This window comes from Diadema antillarum, unplaced genomic scaffold, assembly GCF_040938485.1.
Source record: "Diadema antillarum isolate AM-2024a unplaced genomic scaffold, OU_Dant_1.0 seq00000778_RagTag, whole genome shotgun sequence".
Lineage (NCBI taxonomy): Eukaryota > Metazoa > Echinodermata > Echinoidea > Diadematoida > Diadematidae > Diadema > Diadema antillarum.
This window is the reverse complement of record NW_027271666.1, coordinates 1,364,746-1,389,953: the sequence shown is the minus strand read 5'-3', so window position 1 is coordinate 1,389,953 and position 25,208 is coordinate 1,364,746. Positions and strand designations below refer to the sequence as shown.

Genomic DNA, 25,208 nt, shown 5'->3' with positions numbered 1-25,208 from the left:
TGGTAATTTGCAAATGTTTTGTATAGCAAAATAAGAAAACAAAAAGAAGAAGATTGTTGGCTTCAATTTGCATAAATTTCATGCCAAAAATGTTTAAGATTTGCAATGTTATGTCTCTGGCGTAGCTAGTCTTCTATGATAATGAGCGCTGTGAGACATAAAAAGCATGAAAGGGAATTCTTATACTGTGTAATCTGTTCTTTTTAAAGAAGGCTCTTTTCCGCCTTACTGACAAAGAGGAAACTGAATGACGTAGAAAAGACACACAAAAAAAGGCCTAAAGAACTTTTGTCATGGAATGCTGCTGTTGCAAGCTCATGAATGTTCCACATCACTCATCAAGTTGTGATGTAACGTTGCCATGGTCTCAGGGGAGGAAGCATCATTTAGGAATAGGTGGGACTAAAGGCAGCTCTGCAGTCCAACTTGATAAGGGGGTTCCTTCGTTAAAGGTGTAGTCACCCTCTTTAGCATGAGATATTGATTTTCTACAAATATCTTTGTCGAAAACACCCGGATTTATGTGAAATCTAGTCAACTCTATTCCTAATTTTTTGTTGATCATACCTTAATGTCAAATTCAAGATGAATATGAGACTGAAAGAAAAAGAAAATAGGGAATGGTTATCCATATCTTTTCAGTTTGATCTGCAATGGTGTTTAGCTCAGTATAGAATAGATTTCAGTCCACTGATTTGTCAAATGGAATACTTGGAGATATAGACTGAGGGATTTTTGCTTGAAATAGGGGAGCAATCTTGACACAGACAAGATTTGTCATGTTTTAGACCTATCCTTTTCCCCGTCAGGAACTCTTTTTTTTTTAATAATTCAGTCTTAATTGATATAAAAGTAATTATGTGACAGGACAGTGTGTACAACACTATTGGGCTTTCTGTGCCAGTTGCCACTCAAAGCACTTACAGGACAAGTTCACCTTCATAGACATGTGGATTGAGTGAATGCAGCATTATTAGTAGAACACATCAATGAGAGTTTGAGGAAAATTGGACAATCTGTTTAAAAGTTATGAATTTTTGAAGTTTCTGCTCACTCAAGGCTGGATGAGGAGACTACTACAGCATGTGATGTCACATGTGTACAACTAAAAGTATGAGGAAAATTTAAGATATTTTTACTTTTCTCGCATAATAAAAGAACACTTGACTTCCCTCTTTCAGAAGGCAAGGGGAAGAATATTACCCTTAACATACGTCAGTGACAAGTCGAGGAAATGTGCACTTTTTTCAAAAAGTAACATCTTATGAAATTCTCGTTATAGTTTCCTTATAATGTTGTATGCATGTGACATCATACACTCTCATAGTCTTCTCATCCAGCTGTGACTGACGTATGTGCAGATACTTTAAAAAATCATAACTTTTGTACGGATTGTCCAATTTTCCCCAAACTTTCACTGATGTGTTCTACAAATATTGCTGTATTCACTCAATCCACATATGAAGGTGGACTTGTATCCTACTATTCAACAATGCGCACGTATGCAATATCTTCATAGTGCTAGCTCTTGTTCCATGTCAGAATGATTGTCTAATTCTTGCTTTACTACCTTGCACAGTCATTGCATTCTATGTGGTTATGATATACAGCAGTGCTCCTTTAAATTTGACTCGCACGTGGGCACGCCCAGTTCACATAACTGTAGCAAAGGAAAACCATTCTGAGTTTTAAAGTCTGCTTTGGTTGTTATAAGCTACCCAGCTATCTTCAGTTTTTTCCTTGGATAATTAAATCAGTTAATCAAAATCTGTTACTGAGCTGCACATCATTGCAGATCAATTTCACCAATTTGATTATCGATTTCTCATCCATTTTCTTAATATTTTCTCAGTTTGATATATATCTTGCTTGAATTTGACGCTGATGGCACAGTCACCAAAAAGGGGAAAATATTCTGCAAGCTTTCATTTTGAAAGTTCAGGTGACGGTAATGTCAGAATCTGTGCAGAAATAATCCAGCCATAATCCAAGCTTTAGTGAGGCACAGCCCTGTATTGATATTGAAAGTCTGCTTTGATTATAGTTGTAAGCTTTGTAGCAGTGCCAACATCTATGCATACATTTGTCCACAGTGCAGCAACCTGTAGCCTAGCTTAAGATACTCATTTTCAGCAGCATGAGCCTTATATTGTATTAGTAGCCATTAGGTCGGTAGTGTCAACCAAATCCATGTGTCTATGAAATCCACATGTCAGTGTGTGTGATGTCCACTAAAAATCGTGTATTGGCCGGAGTCTGGTCAGAGTGAGTCACACGGCAGCCATGCATCGTCCAGTGTGTGATGGGCAGCCCTGCTCGAGATGACATTGCCCAGAGGTCATCTTCGTGGGTTTACTTTTGTGTCATGGCGGTAGGTAGATCGTGCAATGCTGCATTCTGTCTCTAGAAATTAACAATCAAATATAAATAGCATGCGTGTATTCATTTTTGTCTTCTTAATTTTCCTTCAATTTCCATTCTGGAGGTTAGACTTTCTTCACAGCTAGTTGAAAATAAAGTTATTTTGTATTACTTCATAAGACTTTGGTTGGGATTATTATAGTCTTTAAACTTGCACAGGGTCATATGCTTCATAATTAGAGAGAATATTTATGTCAAGACAGTGCCTGGGAAGGAGACTAGTTGCCCAAACTTTGACATGTACCAGTATGACTGCGTAAGAGTTTAGCGGGGCTAGACTTCTTCAGGAAATAGCCGAGTAGGGGGAAAAAAAAAACCTGAGTGAGAGCAAGTTACTCATGTCAGTCCTGCGTACAGAATTATTTTTGTCTCTCCCCTTCCGTGATATTTTTGGGAAAGAGTTGATCAAAAAGAAATGGCTTTCAACTTTATTTGCGCTTGAAGTGTCGGTGAACCTTTGCTCTTCGCCGGGATGATGTAATCAGTTGACGTCTTTTGCCGCCGAATTAGGAAACGGGGACCAGGTCAGGAATAATGATGTGCCGGGGACAGTAGGAATTGAAGCGGAAGGGGTGCATTGGGCAGTGTTGTGTGCAGGGAGAAACGAAGCCAGCTTCTTTGTGAATGTGAGTATGTCGCAGTGAAATGGCCTCCTTCGTTCTCCAGCTCCCTCGCGCTCTCTCTCCCTCTCTTTTGCTCTCTCTCTCGTTCTCTTTCTGTCTTCATATACTGAGGGTCACTCGTAGCGTTATGTCACCAACAAATTATTTTTATGGACCGTTATGTAATAGCCGGCAGACTTGCCCATGGGTATGTGATCATAGCGCAGGTCAGATTGACGCTTAAAGGTCCTGTTTACTTTTTGAAGCAGTGATGAAAAAATGTTCGAGATATCACATTTCTTGCATATGTGTAGGTCTGTTGTATCACAAAACATCCTACCATACAAGATTTTTGCAATAAAGCCTAAAATATATGGAGATATTAGTATCTTTCTTAATAAACCGTAACTGCAGATGATTTAGTCTGGAAGCATTCTTATTATTGTTCACATTTTGTATACTTAACAATACTTAACATTGATTTTACAGATTCAACTTTTTACATTGGTTGTTTCTATCCCTTACTCACATTCTGGAACTATTTTAAAGCACTAATACTGGGTTTTTGTTTCATCTGCAAATGGTTAATTATGGGGAGGCTTGTCTCCTCTTTCTCAATGTCATTCTCAGACTGCCTTGAAGCTGCCTAGCTTCTTACATCCTCAGTAGAACTGAAGAAAAACTACCCAAAAGTACCACTTCTATGTCCTATTTAGAGTAGCGAATAAGCAAGGCATTACAAATCCAGAGAATATTCAATGTTTCTTTCATTGCAGTCTAAAACATGATGTTATTCCTGGCTAAATAACTTCAGAATAGTGATCAGTTACATGTATACAAGGATTTGAGCGAAGGGCATAATTGCATTTGAATGAAAAACTGGAAATTTCAAAATTTCATATACAAACTATCATAAGGTATTAAAGTTGAAGAGCTGTTTCACCCTAATAATAGCGAAACTTCAAAATGTTACAACTTCCTTATTTTTCATCTGATTTCGATCAAAATTATACTGTTGAACTTATTACTCTTTCTTATCAGACTAACTTATATTTGGACTGGATTTCCCCTTTAATGCAATGTTGGTATGTCTGCAAAGCATGTGGCAAAGATACTAAAAGGGTTAAGGATAATGATCAATTTCACGACTGTGTCGGTTTGTTCATTGCAGATGGGGGAAATGTCTGTTCTTTCAGGCCAATTTGCTTCCTGTAAAGCTATGTTTGTCTTGCTTATAAACCCATTACCTCCCAGGTGTGACAGTTTGCTTTGGAGGTAATACACATCACAAGCAGTTCTAGCACAATAGGATTTAATGAATCCCAAGATTCTCTGTAAATCCATAGAAACATGTGGAGGCAATTGATGCAGGGGTGTGTAAATCCCAATACCTCTAGCGATGTGATTAGATCGAGCCATTAGTGATGAGAAAGTGTATTTATGCACATGAACAGGTGTAAAGTATATATGCACACATGGTAGGCCGGATGCTGTATGTCAGTGGCATCAATGCGGCCTTTAACTTGACCCACTAATTAGCGTCAACTTTAAACCAATTAGCAGTTCCCCATTAATAGGTTTTGCCACAGGCATCCACGTAAAGGGATTAGTGAGAAAGAACAGGACACACAGATTTCGTGTGCGGTGCAGCTCTTGAATATTATTAGCACAGTGTTGTTGGAACCCCCTTCTCTCAATTACAGGACGGTACTGCTAGTGATATGATAACGGACTACCACTTGACATGTGTGCTGGTGGTGCGTAGGTATGGCAGGATCCTCATTGACCTTTCTTATGGGGGGAAGGGGAAAGGGGAAAGGGGAAAGGGGAAGAGGTTGGGGTGCAGGGGATGAGGGAGGGTTTAATTATTTCACTCTCTCCAAAGGCTTTAATTGACTAGTCTCATTTGTACAAGGACGAGTGTACTGTTCCCATCGGAGTACTAAAAAACGTTGTGCTATGTCAGATTGTTGACGCCCGCGATGTTTTGACTGGACTTCAAAACAAGGCTTGGTTCTGACGTGAGGTATATGAAACCGTGAATAGTGACATCACTTTGTTTTTCATTAATACTTTTGTCAAATCACCATGGAAATAGTGGAAAGTGATGTCATAGAAATCACCACTGATATAGATAGTGCTTTCTATGGGATTCCTGAAATGCTGATCCAGGATGTCATTGAGTGTTTTGGTCTGTGCGTAGACTGGTCGTAGAATGCCAGGATTTCGTGAGTATCATCATATTTTTTGTTGTGTATTATATTCCATGTTTTAATTGACAGGATTGCTGTGGACTTATGTGTGCATGTGCTGCCTTTCTTCCTTTTGACAAAAGTGGATTAATGAGTAGTAGCATAATTCTCTTTGACATAATTCGGTGAGCTAGTAGCGGCATGTACGTATACAAAATGCACCTCATTGGTGAAAGCGTGGGGCTGATCGAATGCATTCTAGAAGACAAAGGCTGTGAACCCTGGCAAATTAATCCTGTTGGTAGTGTTACCGTTAGGTTTTAACAGACAATAGAGAGATCAGACAAAGTCACCCTTATTGTTGATGCATTCTCAGTTTCATTCCGGAATGCCCGGCTTATTTCTAGGCCCTGTTAAGCTGAGCATTCCCAGGCGACGGCCGGAATGGGTATAGAATGCGCGCATTCTCGAGTGCATGCTACTGAGATAAAAGGTATTCCGAACGCATTCTGGAATACCAACGAGTGGATGTCCGTCGTGCCTAAGATATTTCTGTGCTTTTCCTGATCTGAAGGTATTTTAGATGATGAAACCCGCTTTGTAAATTAATCTCTTGAAGCCGATTTTTTCTTCTTCTTGAGTTTGCTTTGGAATCTGTAGAATTATACAATGTATAGAATTTATTTCGAAGAAAAAATAAACTTGCGTTTAGACCAGGTGACCAGAATAGTCCATCAATTGACATTTCAATAGGCATCCATTTCAAAGGATCATAAGATCACATGAATAATCATCACATCACGGATACTTTCTCAGTGACTTCAACCGTTTAGGACGGACTGATTTTGCTACAACATGCATTTCCCATAGACAACTGCCTGAGTATACTCAACAGGTTAAAAAGTGTCTGTTGGTACAAATGACCTTTTCTGCTGTAATGTGCAAAGTGGCATTACGAATTAATCTATTGAGGCAAAGACAACAGAGGCTTCATGGCAACAATGTCATGTGTACAAGAGCTATTATAAATAACACTAGAACTGCAATGTAACTCCAATTTGAGTTTGGAAATTAACCCCCATAGTACCTGCAGACTTTAACCCATTAAAGGACAAGTTCACCTTCATAAACATAAGGATTGAGAGAATGTAGCAATATTAGTAGAACACATCATTGAAAGTTTGAGGAAAATCAGACAATCCGTTCAAAAGTTATGAATTTTTGAAGTTTTTGTGCAGTACCCGCTGGATGAGAAGACTACTGCAGTGTATGAATAACTTAGATGTCACATGCGTACAACAATATAAGGAAAATATAAAGAGAATTTCACAAAATTCCATCTTTTGAAAAAAGTACACATTCCCCTGACTCGTTACCGATAAATATTATGGGTAATATTATTCCCCCTGCCTTTAGAAAGAGGCAAGTCAATTGCTCTTTTATTATGCGAAAAAAGTGAAAATATGTTGAATTTTCTTTTATATTTTCTTTATACTGTTGTACGCATATGACTCACAAGCTGTAGTAGTCTCCTCATCCAGCGGTTCCAACACAAAAATTTAAAAAAATCATAACTTTTGCATCGATTGTCCAATTTTCCTCAAACTTTCACTGATGTGTTCTACTAATATTGTTGCATTTTCTCAATCCTTATGTTTATGAAGGTGAACTTGTCCTTTAAGGACAACTCCTGAGTATACTCAGGCAAGGGTCTATGGGAAATGCGTGTTGTAGCGAAATCAGTCTGTCCTCAACGGGTTGATAGATCCCATTGACATTGTTTATAAGCATGTCACCATTTGGAATTGAAAGAGTTAAATCCTATCGATGGTACAATCTGTAGAACTGCAGTTTTGTTTGCTGCATGTAATGTGATCTACATCAAAAGTTTCTTTGACAAGTGTGAGCTGCTTTATAGTACCACCAGTACTGAGACTTTGGGGTAAATTTGAATGCCTTGCAATGATGGATTTATTCCCCATTTGCAGATGAAACAAAAACCCAGCTTTATTAGTGTTTTAAAATAGTCCTAAAATGTGAGTTGGGGATGGAAACAATGTAAAAATGTTAATCAGTGTGATCGATGTAAAGTATTGTTGAATATACAAAATGTGAACAATATTTATAATGAATTTGTTTCTAGAATAATCATGAACCATCTACACTTACAATTTATTGAGAAAAAAAAGAGTGATTTATCTTCTTTCATTTTAGGTTTTATTGCAAAAGTTTAATATAAAGGATGTGTTGGGATACAACAGACCTATGCATGCAACAAATGTGATATGCTATCTCGAACACTTTTCAAATCACCGCTCCCAAATTTTAAACAGTATCTTTGCCTCATTCACTTATTGGTATGCATTCCAGTGTTCTTTGTTTACTCATTGACAAAGGTGTCTCTGAACTATTGTCAACTTGTAAGAGATTATCTGATTCCTATTGTGTCACGTTGGCCTTTCTGTAAGACTGAGGCACATTGCTACACCCGAGTAGGCTTGCTAACTCTACAACTAGGTTGAGTTTGCAGGATTACAGAATGCCGGCAGGAAAGGAATAGCAAGTTTAGCTTAGTGCACTTGTTTGTTTGTTTGTTCATTTCCATCTGAGAAGATGGCTGGATATCCCATTATTCAGCTACGTTAAGCTGGTCTTCCATGGGGTCCAGTTGGATGTGAGATGGGACCACACTTCACCGGGTTAAACACCCTGCTCTTTGCGATTAATAAATGAAGCGGGATCTTTTACGTGCATGAGTTGTTACTCTCTCATACACGGGACCTCCATTTTATGTCCTATCTGAGGGACAGAGTGTTTTGCCTCTTGCTAGAGGGGACGGTATGCTGACACACAACATTGCTCAATCCAGACTTGGGTTCGAACCTGGGCCGCGTGATCGTGAGGCAGACGCGCTAGGGACTGAGCCAACTCACCGCCCTTAAGGGTTCAATTGCCTAAACCATGAATTGACATGGATGATTAGAATAAGGAGCTTATGTAGTATCATGGTCTCACTTTGCAGCAAATCTTACACATCACAACGGGACAGGATATGTGACTGCATAATTTTTCTATATATAGAAGCTGACAAGAGTTTGTTTCAGTTTGTTAAAAAACTGAATTTGAGATCCAAACATTCCGTATGAGTTATTGTTTCTGTGAGTATCGCTAATGAGTGAATTCTGTTGGCCATGATTTGGTCAGCTTCGGCTGAGACTCAATTCTAGAGTCTGCAAACAGCCAGTCGTAATTTCCTGTTATTTTCATCGTTTCTCCCTTCTATGACGTCACTCCCTGTGGTATGGTATCCTTGCGGAGGAAATGGGGTGGGCAGCGGGAGCACCCTTTGACGTCAGTCGCTGCACGCATCGTCCCGCATGCCTTGTTGTCTCCCCATGGTCAGCAAAATTGTGAAGATGTTCTGGCGTGATGACACTTTTGCTTACATTTAATGAAAGTGACAATGCTCCTTTCGTTTGACAGTAATTACATTCATCCCTACCCCACCTTACCTCATCTTCAGCATATCAGATTATGCTGGATGCAGTATGTGTATAGATCAGCCGTGACATAGCATATTTCATTGCCTGAATTCTTCTCTAATCTTTTATCAACTTTTTTTTTTCTAAAGTTAGCTTTGCTCCTTTCTTTTTTCCAGCATTATCATAACCATATTCTCCTTTGTTTCATTTCAGCACCATCATCCTCATATTCTCCTTTGCTTTATCATCTTTTCCTTGGTGTTTTTTTTTTCTCTACAATGCCTTGTCTTATTCTTCCTTTCTCATCTCATCAGATTGTTTAACTGTCCTATTCCTCTTTTTTTCAGCACGTTTCTGTGCCTGTGTGTGAGGGGATTAGGAATTGAAAGATGTTATCTTTTGTTTCACTTTCTGAGCTGGTTGTGGCATTGAAATAGGTCCAGAACAAACTGTTGATATGTAAAGCTCATGAAAAAGATATATATAATGTATATATATATATATTTTTTTTTTACCAAGGGCTGTTGCCTGGGAATCATGAGGGAGTGTCTTTACACCCCACTGGGAACTGTGTGCCTGGGCTCTGAATGGACCACTTGTGAGATGTTTTAATACACCTGCTATACAATTTTTTAGAAATTTGAATTACAAATGAAATTTTATTCACAGAGGTATCTGAGTGTGTGTCTTCATTTATCATCATTAATTCTAGGAGTAGCAGATGTCTTCCTGTCTGATTAGTATGATGCTGTGACATTTGATCAATCGCTTCAATCTCCTTTTTCTTGCTACAGTTCTCAAAAAGCGGCTGACACAAGTACGCGCCATGCGGCTACGATCGTCCGTCTACTGCACGATGCAGCCCAGGCTGACATCCCAGTACTCCAAGCTCTATGAATACGCCGTCATCGTGTCGCTACAAATGAATGAAGAGACGAGAAGATACGAGCCGTACGAGATGAGGCGGTTTCCGTATGAGGTAAGAATTATTATTATTTAACATATTCAATAAAGAGTTTGCCCCCATTTTTTAAACATCCAAATGATCTTAGGGAAAACAAAGAGTCATTCTAGCTAAAAACAACAAGTCAAGCATTTTGTAACATCATGCACTGTGTTTCATGAGATATAACATGTTATTTTCTGTCAAGGTCTCTGTGATTTGAGGATGAGTCCCAAGTATACTCAGGCAGGCGTTTATGGGAAATGCATGTTGTAGCAAAACCAGCCTGTCCTCAACGGGTGAAGTGATGGGTGGGTTCCATTCTGGTGAGTATTGTCTGAGAACATGTTTGCCAACGTGCCAAGATTAGGTATAGTCTTTTTAGGACCATTTCAACATCCAAGAAGGAATACATGATGGTATAGTACCATGAAACTACCCACTAAATGTAATGTGTTGTTTTCATGCATGTGCACACCCCCTTAAATGGGAAGTATAAGATGGTTAACACCCGTTTGAAAAAAAAGCAACAACAACAACACCAAATTGCCATGCCCACTTGTTCTAAAATCCTGGTCTTTCACTAATCATTGGCCCACTGCAGGTCAGCGACAGTCAAACAGACAAACTGAGAGCCATTCCCCAGTTCTGCTTCCCAGACGCCTTCAAGTGGGCACCGGTGGACCAGTACAACAGTGAGAGCTTCTGCTTCGTACTCACCAGCTCTGACGGCTCCCGTCTCTATGGTTACAACAGACGCTTCCTGGTATGTTGATCCTCCTCCTCCTCCTCCTTCCTCGTCTTCTTCTTCTCCCTCTTCTTCTTCTTCTTCTTCTTCTTCTTCTCTCTCCTCCTCCTCCTCCTTCTCCTCCATCCTCCTCCTCCTCCTCCTCCTCTTCCTCCTCCTCCTCCTCCTCCTCCTCCTCCTTCTCCTCCTCCTCCTCCTCCTTCTTCTCCTCCTCCTCCTTCTCCTCCTTCTTCTTCTCTTTTATTGTTGTTTTCTTTGTCTCCTCTTCCTCTTTCCCCTCTCCTTCCTTACTTCATTCTTCTCTTCCTTTTTTTCCTTCTTCATCTCATTCTTGTCCATTTCCTTTTCATTTCTTTTTCTTAAATTTACTCAAGAAGTGAATAGGTTGTAGATTGAGTGCAGAAATTTGATTTTGTACCAACTAAAGGTGCATGAAAATAAAAGATTGAAAAAGGACAGAAAATAGAATAATAATATTCTATTAGACAAATGTACCCTACAAGCCTCTGATACAAGAATCATGATATGATGGATGTGGTGTGTGATGTTATTTTTGAACATGTCAAAATGATATGTCAGTTAATCTAATTTCTGAAATATTGGTCAGACTGTCAGACGCAGAAATCAATGCTTAGATCTTAGTACCGGTGCCTGTACATTCAAATGTAAATATTAAGATGTATGGAATTGCAGAGATAGAAAAAGAGAACTTTAACAATATTTTTCAGCAAAACCGTTAGTCTGAAATTATTCGGAGATTTACAAACAGTAGGCATTCATTTCTTCAGGAGTTCTAGTGGCTCAGTGGTTTAGACCACAGACCATTGATCACAAGGTCCCTGGTTCGAGTCCCCTGGCTGTGACAGTTGTGTCCATCGGCAAGGCTCTTTCTCAAGGAGACTTATAGTGGTCAGTTCCGTGGTTGCTTGCTTATGAGCATCCTTTTGCTTCCTTTATTGACTCATAAATCAAATCAAATCAATACAATTAAATTCAAATTGAATTCCAGTTCAGTTAAAATTCAACTTAAATTCAGTTCAAATCCAATTGAAATTAAAGCCAAATTCAATTTAAAATCAAATCTATATTCATATTCAATTCATATTCAATTCTAATTCAACTCAAATTCAATTCAAATTCAGTTCAAATTCAATTCTAATTCAACTCAAATTCAATTCAAATTCAGTTCAAATTCATATCGAATTCAATTCAAAGTTAGATCAAGACGGTATCAAGGTACAATTGACATCAGACACTAACAGCAGTGCTGTAGTTACTCATACTCAGTGCAAGGGAACACAATAGTGCTTTGTTAGTCTCCACATTTGTTCTGATTGACAGCTAACCTTGCCCACCCTATTGTCTGATGATATGAAATAGCTTCTGATTTAGAAAAAAAAAAGTGAATATTTCACTGAAGTATCCAGCAGGTGTAAACTAACCATTTCATAGATCCAAGAATGAGTCATTCGTGGACAAGTTTTGCAAGGCGACTACAATTTAGCTAGTGGGGGGATTTTTGCTGACAGGTGCGATATTTGCTTTGGTAGAGGATTTTTTTTTTTCAGGGTTACTTGATATTAAAGGAAGTCCTTGTTTACTTACTCGAGCTTTCACTGTGTTGTCCTTGTAAAAGTGTGATAGCTGAAAGCAGAAAGCTGAAGCTGGTATATTTCAGAGAGGAATGTTGTAGATTTTCATTTTTCATGACACTTTCTATAAATCTCATGCATGTTTCCCTATAGAAGGTTACCCAGGGTGACCCTTTAAGCTGTTATGAGTGGTTACCCATAGTGAAAAGTTACACGGAATGGGAGGACCCAAATAATGTATGCTTAGATTTGTCTGATGGGGCATCTAGCAGTGAATATTTGTTGTGCAACATTCTATTGTCATGCACACTTCCCTACAGAGAACATTCACATAAGGCATTCACGGTAAAAACAAATTAAGGTATTCATTCTGGTAAACATGTAAGTTCCTTTCTGTTTCCCTTGTTTGTGACTACTTTGCTGTTTTTGGTGAGCAACTGTACCATGCATCCGAGGATACCCACAATGCCTGAGAAAACACCCTCACAACAGACTCTGTGATAGCAAGAAGAAAAGACTTCCGAGCAGTTAAGAGATTTCTTTAGGTCAACGTTCTGGTCTTTGCATAGGATTTGTACTATAATATGCTTTGATGCACATATCTGCCCACAGGCAGTTCTATTCTAGCAGTCCAGTGCTAGCTGTGGTTTTCAAATGTACCTTTGCTGGGCAGCAAATGAAGGTCAATTCAACACAATATCTGTCAGTCGGTTCCCTTTAAAGGAGATCACGAACCGCAACAGAATGAGAAAGATATTTGTCTTGTGTATGAATCATTATTTTGTGTCATGATAAAAGTTGAAAGCAGGCTTTGTTTCCATCCCTTCCTTTCTTGCACTTCTTGAAGAAAGTTATGAATCATTGTGCAGCTAGATCAGCAAGATATTGTCTCACACTTGGCATTGACCTATTTTTGTTCCAAACTTTCTTTCCTTTGGTCTTTTTTTCCAATACTGACCCTCTTCTTTTTGCCCCCTACTTGAGCCCCCACTTCCTTGAGAATGATTAATACAATGACTGCCTCTGGGCACAAATTCATGAGGGTGTTTGGACTTTGAAACTTCTTCAAAGTTTTGAGAAGTTTCACAACAACAACACCAACAACAACAACAACTAAAATGTATGGTATCACCACAGTTGGTTTCTGTGAAAAGCCTTTCCGTTTACATATTATGTATAAGCAAGAGATTTTCTTTTTTATTCAATTCATTACTTGTATCATGCACTTATGGGACATATGAATGTAGGTGTTTATCTATCAGTCTTTTTGTGTTTGTATTAATGTTGCATCATATATCCATTACATATTTTGTCTGTTATTTATACATAAAAATATGTTGTTATCTTTAATTTTAATATAGGGCCTATTATATTTATTTTTTCTTGTCATTTTTTGTATAATTTTCATCATTATCATCTTATTTTTCTGCAGTAGGCCAGTGATCACAACTCAGTTTGGGACTGAGGTGGTTCTGAGTATGAGCAGTGATTATTGCTCTGTAGAACTGTACTTATCAGTATTTTTATGCAATTAATTTTTGCACTGAGCAGCTCCAAAATGTAATCTCATGTTCCTCGAATCGCAATGCGTAATTGTGCACCCGTTCAAAACGTGCAGAGAAAATAGGGACTAAGATATTTGCACTGATTTTAGAATTCATAAACCAAACAGTAACGTAAAATATGCAAAAATTACTGTACTGCAAAAATTTCTGGATTTACAGTACTTACATTTATAATACTTGGCCTTAAGTTTTACTGCATGCCTTTAATCTGGCTGCTTTAGAGCAAGATATGCTTGTGTATGATATCATGTGCAGCCATTGCCTGGTTACCTCCCTAGAGGGAGGAAAGTTTCAGTGGGCGAGTGAGGAAGTGTGATGCAAAGTTTCTGTGCACAACATGGTTACAGTTCATTATTCCAAAAATTTGTTAGTCTAAAGGATTGTTATTCGTAAAGTTTATTAGTCAGAACCTTATTACATTTTTGGACTATCAAACTTTCAGAATAACAAATTGTATTTCATTTTTGGATGAATGAACCTTCAGAGTTAACGAATCTTATTTCAATTCTGGATTGACAAACCTTCCAAATAATGAAACTTATTTCATTTTTGGACTGTTGAATTTTCGGAAGATTGAACCTCTGGAATAACACCATAAACATTCGAATTACCAAACCCTATATTTCTTTTTCAGACTATAACAAAAATTGATATCAAGTTAAACAGAATTTGTGTGTTTTGGAGTGACTATCCCTAGGAATAGTGAACATTACTCCCACATTACTCCCTGTAAATGAGCTTGTAAAAATAACAGAAAAATAATAGAAGGAAAATCATAATATGTATTATAAAATGGGTTCAAGAATGTAGCCAATTGGAAGCGCTGAAATGAGTCACGTGTGCTTGTATTAATTTCTCACTAACATCCACGGCCGACGTCACAATGTTTGCACTAGCAGTGCGCACTCAATCAGTTGTTACAAGTGCGTCGCGCGCTACTATACGCGCTGTCAATCCTGTAAACAACTTCTAGTTCGGGCTGCCGGCCGGCCTTTCTTGTGTGCATAACATGTGTGGCGTACGTATACTCTTATACGTACAGTACTTATATGTGCGGGATTTCCGAGTGCGACGTGCGTAAATGTTTGGGACGAACATCTTCGGACATCTTGATCCACAAAAGTGCGTGAAAAATGCTGTTAGTTTTGGACCCATTTTATAAAACAAATGATGTACAGGATTATTTCGTGGCGTTAGTGGAGATGCAGCTCACTCTCGGGTATTTACAATGTAGTGCAACATGCACTTGGCTTCGCCTCATGCATGTTTCACAATTGTAAATACCCTCGAGTACGCTACATCTCCACTAACGCACTCTATCCTGTGCATCATTTGTATATTAATGAACTGTGTCATAAGTGAACTAGGAAACATTTCAGTACATTACACAAAGGGTTTTTTGATGCAGTGGTGCTTTGAGGGTTATGAAAGGTACACAGTTATTCTAACCATTTTTTATGCTATTGTGTGAATAATTTTAGACTACGAGCTTTGTAGAAACTCCTCAACCCAGGATTGATTTAGGATTTTGTTTGTTGTTGTTTTGTTTGTTTGAGCTGTTTGTATGTTTGTTTGTTTGTGTTGTTTCATATACGTATATCGGATGGGGGGGGGGGGATAAATCACTACGGCTATGAAACAAAAAGGTACAGTCTGATATTCACATACCTACAGGAAATGTAAATTTAACCAAATAGTGTATTTGAAGTTATGTATACCCCTATGTCACCTTCTATTACCTTCTATTTCCCCACCCCAATCTAGCCCCCTGGTGATGGGCCCAGGCTCCCCGAGGTAGTATGTGTCATGAGCCCCATCGGCTGCTATCCAATCTACAACCAACTCCTGGACGAGATCGAGAACCGACGGAAGTCATCGATGACAGCCGTGGAGAACCTTCTGAAGCTGTGCAACGAGGCGCCGTTCCCCAGACCGGTAAGTCCAGACACATGGTCCCCTCCTGCCCTTCCTGTGTTCACATTGTTTGTTGAGATTCATCAAGATTTGGGAAAGATGTTTATAGTGGCTGTACACAGCAGGTGGTTGCTATAGACAGGTGGTTGCTATTAAAGGCAGGTTTGACTGTATGTAGAAAATTCAGCTTAATTTTACTCTTTTTTTAATAGCATAATTGCAGAGCACCTGTCATACTTCTTTCAGAAATAATAAGGAATTATATTTACGATTAATATATTTTGCAAACAATTAAAGGAATCTGTATTTTTCATAAAATAAAATTCAAGTCTCTTTAGTTTGTAGTCCAATTTTTCTTTTGAAAGCTTTATCAGAAATGTTTACTACTAAAATATGTGGGCATTTACTGAATCCACATGACATATTTGGAGTCACTTTGCTTCCAATAATTATTGTTTTCTTCCTTGGATATTTCCTCTGAATCATAAAAGAAAAGAAAAACAAGACCCCATGGCCCGAATTCTCAAAGGTGGAATAACTTTATTACACCGCTTATTCCGCCGATTTATCACGCCTTTTATGCAAATCAGGCCCTCGTGACGTAAAATGTCGCGATTTATTCCCCGGAATCTATTCTCAAAGGTGGAATAACTTATTCCCCGGAATAACTATTCCGCGGATTAGTTATTCCAGCTTTGAGAATTTGGGTCCATGGGAATAGACCAGTTCGTAATTTCATTTTGCACTTCAGCGGAAAAAGTTAATTTGTACCAGCCGGCATTTTGGTGAGTTAATTCACTGAGATATGCATCTGTGATGTGATGATTATTCATGTGATTCTTATCGAAATGGTGTGTTGTCAGCGCATCCACCTGACAGCAAGCCTTGTATTTGGCAATATCAAAAGAAAAACTAAGGTTGTTATTGCATTCAATACAAGGCAATGAAATGGATACCTGCTAGAATGTCAGTTGATGGACTATTCTGGTCTAAACACGAGTTCATTCTTTACTTTTAAGAACATGAATTCTACAAACTTAAGTCGTGCAAGCCTATGCATTATGCCACTTTTAAAACAAGTGAAGTGCCTATCAAACCAACTGAGAAAAAAAGAAATTAAAGTAATTTGTAGCAATGTACATTGTATACATGCTGAGCTAATTACGAACTGGCTTTATAAGACAATCTCACCCAAAATTTATCACCCCTTTATATTTGTGCCCCCATCCTTCCCCCAAGCTCTCTCATCTCTTATCTTCTAAAAGGAAAATATGACAAAACTAGAAAAATGTCTCAGTCATGAGATGAGATACTAGAATTATGTATGTGATGATTGTCACGTAGGTGCTGTCCATCCACTTCAAAGCTTGTTATAATGATGATTGTAATCAAAAGGAGTCAACCTTGATAGAAAAAAAAAAATGTTTCCGTTTGTTTGTTTAATGCTGTTCCAGTTTCAGTCTCAAATAAAATTAGAATAAAGAAGAGAAGGAGTTTAGAAGGGGACACACTTTAACGAGCACAATGTATATGTGACCCGCTACAACAAAAGGATCCGAAAGTCGGGGGAGGAGAAATTTCTGAAAATTGCATGACATCATTCCCTTACTCTTCTACTTTAACTTCATATATAGCACAACTCATAAAAGTACTCGGTTGCAAAGATATCAATGATTTTATTAGCATATGTCAAGTGGTTGAGGAAATCAGCGTTTCGAGAAAAACGCCTTCAAAGTTTTCCTTCTGACGCTAACATGATCAAGGGGAGGTGAGACAGTTTTCACCGCTTGACAATAGAAGGCATGCTCCTAGCGACCTCCGCGATGTTCATTCAAGCTTAGCACCACCCTTATACAAATCTGTAAAGCATGCCTCGCAAGCTTGCCGCAAGCTTGCGGATTAGCTTGCCACAAGCTTGCGGGCCAGATCTTGGCAAGCTTGCGGCAAGCTTGCAGCAAGCTTGCAGGGTTCCAAATATTTAAATGAGCTGCCGAAAATTTGCATACTAGCTTGCTGCAACCTTGCAGGGCTAGCTCACATACCTGCAAGCTTGCACAAAGTTTTTAGCTTGCCGCAAGCTTGCCGGCCAGCTCACTGCAAGCTTGTGGGCCAGCCTGTGGCAAGCTTGCAGCAAGCTTGCAGCAAGCTTGCAGCAAGCTTGCAGGGTTCCAAATATTTAAATGAGCTGCTGCAAATTTGCATACTAGCTTGCTGCAACCTTGCAGGGCTAGCTCACATACCTGCAAGCTTGCACAAAGTTTTTAGCTTGCCGCAAGCTTGCTGGCTAGCTCGCTGCAAGCTTGCGGGCCAGTCTGTGGCAAGCTTGCGGCAAGCTTGCAGGGTTCCAAATATTCAAATGAGCAGCCGCAACCTAACATGCTAGCTTGCTGCAACCTTCCAGGGCTAGCTGACCTGCAAGCTGGCACAAAGTTTGAAACCTTGCATATTAGCTTGCCGCAACCTTGCAGGGCTACTGGTAGCTGACCTGCAAATTTGCAGCCTTGTGTATTGACTTCTGGCAACCTTGCAGGGCTAGCTGACCTGCAAGCTTGCAGGGAGTTTGCAACCTTGTGTGCTATGCCACCAGTTCGCGGAATGCTTGCTGCTAAGCTTGTCGCAAGCCTTTGCAAGCTTAGTTTTTTAAAGAAATTAAGAAATTTGATTACTATAGAGCGCTCGCACAGGAGACCCGTTCGAGCACTTGAAGAGTTTGTTCGCAAAAACCGATAAGTCCATTTTTGAAGATTTTGAAGTACGGTTTCTGTTATAAAGTACAAATTATACCCTTAAAATGATATATTGGTCCTTACATATAAAGGTACATTTTTGAAGTTACGGTCAAAAGAAGCAAAAATTTCCTTATTATTCTCTTTATTTTTCTTGACCTTTAATCGCAAATATCTCCATTTGGTAAATATGGACTTATCGGTTTTTGCGAACAACTCTTCACATACATTGTATCCCCTGAACCAATCTCCCATTCCCCATCTGGATTACTTTAGGCCAGAATGCTGTATAATATGGCAACTGTCGCAGGATACAATAAAATCTGACGAGAAATGAGGCTGGTATATAGCACATACAAGGAATATAACATGTCATCCTATAAAAGTTTGAACAATGAGAGCACTGGCAATGAACATTTTTGTTACCTAGAATAACTCCCCATAAACCTCAATAGTAAGTTTGAACAAAATTCAAGAAGAGATGTGGCTGATAGAGCATGCACAAGAAATGTGACTGGCATCAAAGTTGGAGCACTGAGGGCACCACCACCACAAGCTGTTGTGTCCTACATGTACATGTACAATGATCATTCGTTTACCGATCCTTAGCAAGTCTGAATAATTAAATCCCATAAGAATTGAGGTTACATGTAGTACCATACAGCACATACAAGAAATATGACATATCCTTAAAAGTTGGAACAATGAGGACGCTGTCAATGAAAACTTTTGTTACTGGTACCTAGAATAACCCCCCACAAAACCTCCATAGCAAGCCTGAATAAAATCTGACAAGAAATGTCGCTTCTAAATAGCTTAGGAATAGAGCATATACAAGATATGTGACATGGCCTCCAAGTCGGAACACTGAAGGCGCTGTCAGCACAAACTGTTATGTGTCCTTCATGTACAATGTAGATTGACCACCCGCACCTCCTTTAAAATAGCAAGTCTGAGTAAAATCCAGTGAGTAACGATCAAGTCATTGCATAAATATTTAAGCATTTTTGCAAATTTTGACATGGTCAGGGTGACCTTTGAACCTGTAAAAGCTAGAACAGTGAGGGCAGCATTATCAATACACTGTAGGTATAGGTGTATAGATTTGACTATGATACCTTTACATACCAAATTTGAAAAAAAATCGGTCGAGAAACAAGGCCAGCATCACACACACAAGCAGACCCTGTTGAATTTACCTTTTCATGTATAAAGACGGAACAAGCGAGGGCACCACCACCAAAAACAATAGGCACCTTGATTTCACTATGATGCACCTTTTTGCCAAATTTGAAGAAAATCTAATAAGAAATGTGGCTAATAGAGCACACACAAGAAATGTGACATGGCATCCAAGTCGGAACACTGAGGGCGCCATCACCACAAACTGTTGTGTCCTTCATGTAGAATGACCACCCATACACCTCCTTAGCAAGTCTGAATAAAATCCGTTGAGTAACAATCAAGTTATTGCATATATAAGCACATTTGCAAATTTTGACATGATCAGGGTGACCTTTGACCCTGTAAAAGGTGGAACAGTGAGGGCAGCATTATCAATAGGTATACACGTAGGTGTATAGATTTGACTATGATACATTAATACATAGGCCTACCAAATTTGAAAAAAAAAATCGGTCAAGAAACAAGGCCAGCGTACGTTGCACACACAAGCAGACCCTGTTAAATTGACCTTATTTTCATGTATAAAGACAGAACAAGCGAGGGCGCCATCACCAGAAACAACAGACATCTTCGTTGTACCATAATACACCTTCATGCCAAATTTGAAGATGATCTACGAAGAACTGCAGCCAGTAGAGCGCTCTCACAAGAAAATCTCTGTGGCGGACGCGGATGCAGCGGACGCAGCGGTGCAACAAGGCCAAATCCATAGTATCCTCCGAACTCTGTTCGGGGGATACAATTAGGAAATTTAATTGAAATTTGCACAAAAGTGAAACATAAAAAAAAAGGATGAAGTATAAATAATACACTCAAATCTGTTATACATTCATTTATTTTACTATTAAAAAAAAAAGAGGTATGCAGAATGTACCAGTATTGAGTTATATGTAACAATAAAAATACCTGTTAATACACACACAAATTACAATGGGTGGGACTGTATTGCACATTTAGGGGAAGTTACTATGATTACTTTGTTAAAATGTGTAGATTATTGAGGTTTATGGGGAATGAAAATATGGTGAAGTTATTCAGCATGTTAATGCATGCAGTTAGTTATAATAGTATTAATCAATTTCATACCTTTAACAGAATTATTGTCCTTAAATCTAAGCTGCACACAGAAACAGTCAAACCGCCATTTTGAATTTCAGAGTGAACAAAGTAACTTTCTTTTTTGTAACTGAGAGGGCACCAGGCAATTTTCTCTATCAATTAACCTATAAGCTTGCGACAAGCTTGCGACAAGCTTGCGACAAGCTTGCAAAGATTTTGATTGTGGCCATACAGTTGCAGTAAGCTTGCGGTAAGGTTGCAGAATTTGCTCTAACAATTTACCCACAAGCTTTAGCTTGGGACAAGCTCACGAAGATTTTGACTGCATTTTGCATGCTTGCGAAGTTCTAACCCGCAAGCTTGCAGCAAGCATGCACAGATTTTGATCACAGTTCACAAGCTTAAGTAAGCTTGAGGAGTTTTAATTCTTTAACAACCTGCAAGCTTGCGACAAGCTCACAGAAATTCTGATAATGGCCTGCAAGCTTGTGGTAAGCTTGCGGAGATTTCTGCATTACTTGCAAGCTTACGGCCAGCTTGCAGAGCTGTTAGTTGTCTCACCGCAAGCTTGTCATAAGCTTGCACAGCTTTCATATGGTCTTGCAAACTTATCTGCAAGCTTGCGATTATTTTTGCAATCATATCTGCGACCTTGCAATCGTCCACAAGCTAATGGTAAGTTGCTGCAAGCTTACCGCAAGCTTACCGCAAGCTTGCAGCAAGCTTACCAGGGGATGCCAAGTTTGTATCATGCTTGCAGTAAGATGGCAATAAGCATGCGCAAGCTTGCACTCTTTAATACAAGCTAATTAAGGTTGTCGCAAGCTTACCGCAAGCTTGCTGCAAGCTTGCCGCAACCTAAGATTTTTATAAGGGCAGCGGTCTGCGCACGACCAATCAGTAATCAGGATGCCACGCACTGATCAATAAGATCACTGCCTCGTTACTTGGAGCGAAGTCTAGCTGCGGCGCTAAATCCAAATCTTCGGACATGTTTCTGTTACATTGAAAAGTCGGAAAATCATGGCTCAGAAAAACGCTGATTTCTTGCCTTTCCTTTAATCATTTAGCTTCGAAATTTCGGCACCTGATAGACAAAACATTAGACAACAAAGTTATGCCAAAAACAGAAATCCGATTGTATTGACCAATTTTAATGATGTGACTTCAAACTCGATTTTCTCGGCTCAGCCATCAGCGACATTAGGATCCTTTTGTTGTAGCGGGTCACATATACTAGGTATTAAGAAGGAGTGAGAGAGACAGAAAGATAGGCAGATATATATATATATATATATATATATATAGAGAGAGAGAGAGAGAGAGAGAGGGAGAGAAAGATATGTATAGTGAGAAAAAAATTCGAAAGAAAATATAAAGGAGATACAGATAATGTCCCACATGGATAGAAAAAACAGAAAGATATTTATAGAGATATTTAGAGACAGAAAGATGAGAGAGAAAGATAGATAAATACAGAGATAGAAAGGTATTTATAGAAAGGGAGATATAAAGTTAGAGGGATAGATAGAGAGGGAGAGAGACAAGGAAAAAGGTAAAGAGAGAAAGATAGAGAGTGATAAAAAAAGTGAACCTGCCTCATGTGACTAGTCTACTCACACAGGGATGCGGACAGCTGAGCAGAAGGAGTTTGGAACCCTTCCCCCCCCCCCCAAAAGAAAAGAAGAAGTATATTATATATTTAGATATAGATATATAGATATACAGTATAAATATTATGTTTATGTGTGTGTTTGTGTGTGTAGAATATGTAATAGTGAACATGCTAAATTTCAATATCTTTTCAATAATGCCTTCTCAGCTTTTGTGATGGAGTTTGAATTCCTCTATTTGTGTGCACATGAAAGAGTGGGTCAGCATGTTCTTCAAAACTCCTCAGAAAAAAAAAAAAAAATCCAGAGTTTGAATCATTTAAACCTGTGTGTGCTTTGAGTACAGTTTATTACAGAAAGCCTCATAGCATTGTACACAGTATCCAAAGAAATATATTTCTCTTCATAGTGACATCCAGTTTTGATGAGATATTATGCATCACTTTTGCCGAAAGACAACAAAATCTCACTCCACAACTTTTCATTCTCATACACTCTTTAGATGCTTCCATTAAAATAAAGACCCAAAACAAACCCACAGAGACCGAATAGTATCAAGTTGCTGTAGATCCAGAAAATAAGTTGTAGTAGGAATTGAAGGTACGTAGAGAGAGGAGAGCACGCAACACATTCTGTGCTTATATCTTGCATTGCTCTATATCTCCATCATTAGGTGATTAGGTGATCCGAGTATCCTCTCGTTTCATTTGAAGTTGAAGATTATGTGTCATTAGAAGAATCAAATATTCTGAGGGATAACAAAGTGTTAATCAATTTGTAGAGTTTAGGTGACCATAGCTAATGGGCCAATTCAAATAAAGATGCCATACAGCCCTCTGTGCTCTGTGATCACAAGAAGCTTCCCGAGCAGCACCCAATTTTATTGTGTGCGTCATTCCTGAAGCTTCCTCCCTATTCAGTAGTGGGTAGGGAGAACATTATACAAATGACGCACAGGACAGAGTGGATCGGTGAGAATTGGATGCGCGAGCTAAACTTTGGAACTGTTTAAACTGTTTTAGACTGTTCCAATGTTAAAGAGAGCATCCAATTCTCACTGATCCATGAAATAGGCCTGTGCATCGTTTGATTTATGAAATGGGCCTGTAAATTCATGAGATACAACCATTTTCCCCCTCATACGTCTGGTACACCTACCACACTGTACAAGGCTTGAGCCATGCGTTCGGATTTTACTGGACACATGGCTCAGTGTGGATCTGTACAAATCAATGTATGACAATTGACCAATCAGATTGCAGGGATTCTACAGCCCATTTTATGATATGATTATTGATCATGGCCCGATTTGTAGAGTACTGATCATTGATGATAAATTACATGGCAGTCACGATCAGATCGGATATATGCTTTGAGACTGTAGTACTTCTGGGGGGTGTTTCATAAAGCTGTTCATAAAGTTACGAATGACTTACAGTAAGAGTGAGTGGTGATCAGTTCTTGTGCTGAATCATGAAAATTCTGGTAAGTATGACACATCAGAACTGATCACCAGTCGCTCGTAAGTTGTTCGTAACTTTACGAACAGCTTTATGAAACAGGGCCCTGGTCAAACTTTTGGACAATGTTTTGCATTTTTGTCACTACCCAATTGAAATTTTGTGATATTATGTCACCGTTTCACACATTTTTTATGCTTTACTATACATTTTAGAACAGAAATTAACAGTTCTGCTGGCATATGAATACTGTAAATGTCTATATTTTTGCGTGATTAATTTTCATGCTGAGCGACACAAAAACATATTTGCGGGCTCTTGCATTCGTGTTGCGCAATTGTCAACCCATCCAAAACATGTAGAGCAAACAGAGAAGATATTTTTCACGGATTGTAGAATTTGTGGTAGCCAGAAATGGCGTGAAATACGCGAAAATTAGTGTACCTCATTTGCAACATTATGTTTTTCCCTTTAAGTATGAAGGGCACTGTTACAGGCAGGAAGAAGGCAGACTGTGTGACATTTCTGAACCGGTCTCTATTTCGTCTCGTCTGACTCATCCTAGCACACTGCAGTCCCACAAGTCCGCAGCCCCTCAATACCCGACTGACAAGACTGCTCTCCCAAACCTTTTTACTTTTACTTTCTTTTTTTCATTCATCCCTCCCCCACCGCCCCCCCCCCCCCCCCCATACAACTGAGGAAAAACTTTGAGCGGAAAGCATGATTTGTGCATAGATAGCCTCCCTGCTACTGTGCTTTAAAGGGAAAGAGGTGATTGTACATGTGATTATAATTTGTTCATCTCTCTTATTAGCACATGAAGATATGCAAGCTTAGCCTTGCTTGTGTTAGATAGCGAAGGGGAGGGGGGTGTAGGGGGAAGGGACATTTTGAGTTTGTAAATAGCCCAGGATATCTGGGATTGAACGAGACAGGAAACGCACTTACATGCAGGAGACAAAATTGTGTCTGGAGTGGTCGTATGAACCAAGGTCATCAGAATGACGCGGGGGATACGACTGAATGTCAGCGCTCACGTTTATTCCTCTGCAGTATCGCAGTGTATCAAGAGAGCAACGCTGATATGTTTGATACAAGTTTCTACGGTACACTTATAAATGTAACATGGTAGCAGGTGAATCAAATGTTGTTGTTTTTTTCTTTTCTTTATCCTGTTCTGTACAGGAACCTAGTGGTCTGTGTATTAACCTTTAGAGATTTTAGAATTCAGTACGGAATGGATAAACTCTTTATGCACCACGGTCTAAACCCCCTGTAGGCCACAGTATTCTGAGACAGCAATGTAGTCATGCTTTGGGAAAACATTCTGCTTCCAAATTGATGTAACTTTCATAGAATGTTGTTACTGTGGACATGTAGAGAGGAAAGTTGGACAAAAAATGCGGAGCTTTCCTTTGATGTAAGTTGCATGACAAATCTATGATTGTTTTTCTATCAAATAACAAGTAGATACATTATTGTAGAGGAAAGACTTTTGCACACAAAAAAGTGACAGAAACTTAGAATTTACTGGCAAATCTGGTAGGGAACACAGCCTGGTAAATCACCACATAAGATGTAAGCTACATGTGACAAAAATGGAATCACGAGAAACGTTTTCATTTACTGCGGCATTTAGCGATTTATCAAAACGGTTTGGGGCAGATTTAGGCATTTGAGCAAAGTATGCAAACTTGGAATGC

The 25,208-nt window shown here is 39.0% G+C and overlaps 1 protein-coding gene across 3 annotated transcripts in view; it reads left to right on the top strand.

Moving 5' to 3' along the window:
* Window positions 1–25,208, top strand: part of LOC139738974 (uncharacterized) — a 177,645-nt gene that overhangs the window by 138,247 nt on the left and 14,190 nt on the right. For all 3 annotated transcript variants that reach the window (XM_071649591.1, XM_071649594.1, XM_071649593.1), the window contains exons 5-7: window positions 9,492–9,676; window positions 10,245–10,406; window positions 15,310–15,480. In XM_071649591.1, the coding sequence (XP_071505692.1) occupies window positions 9,492–9,676; window positions 10,245–10,406; window positions 15,310–15,480 (518 nt within the window). The remainder of the gene's footprint in view (window positions 1–9,491; window positions 9,677–10,244; window positions 10,407–15,309; window positions 15,481–25,208) is intronic.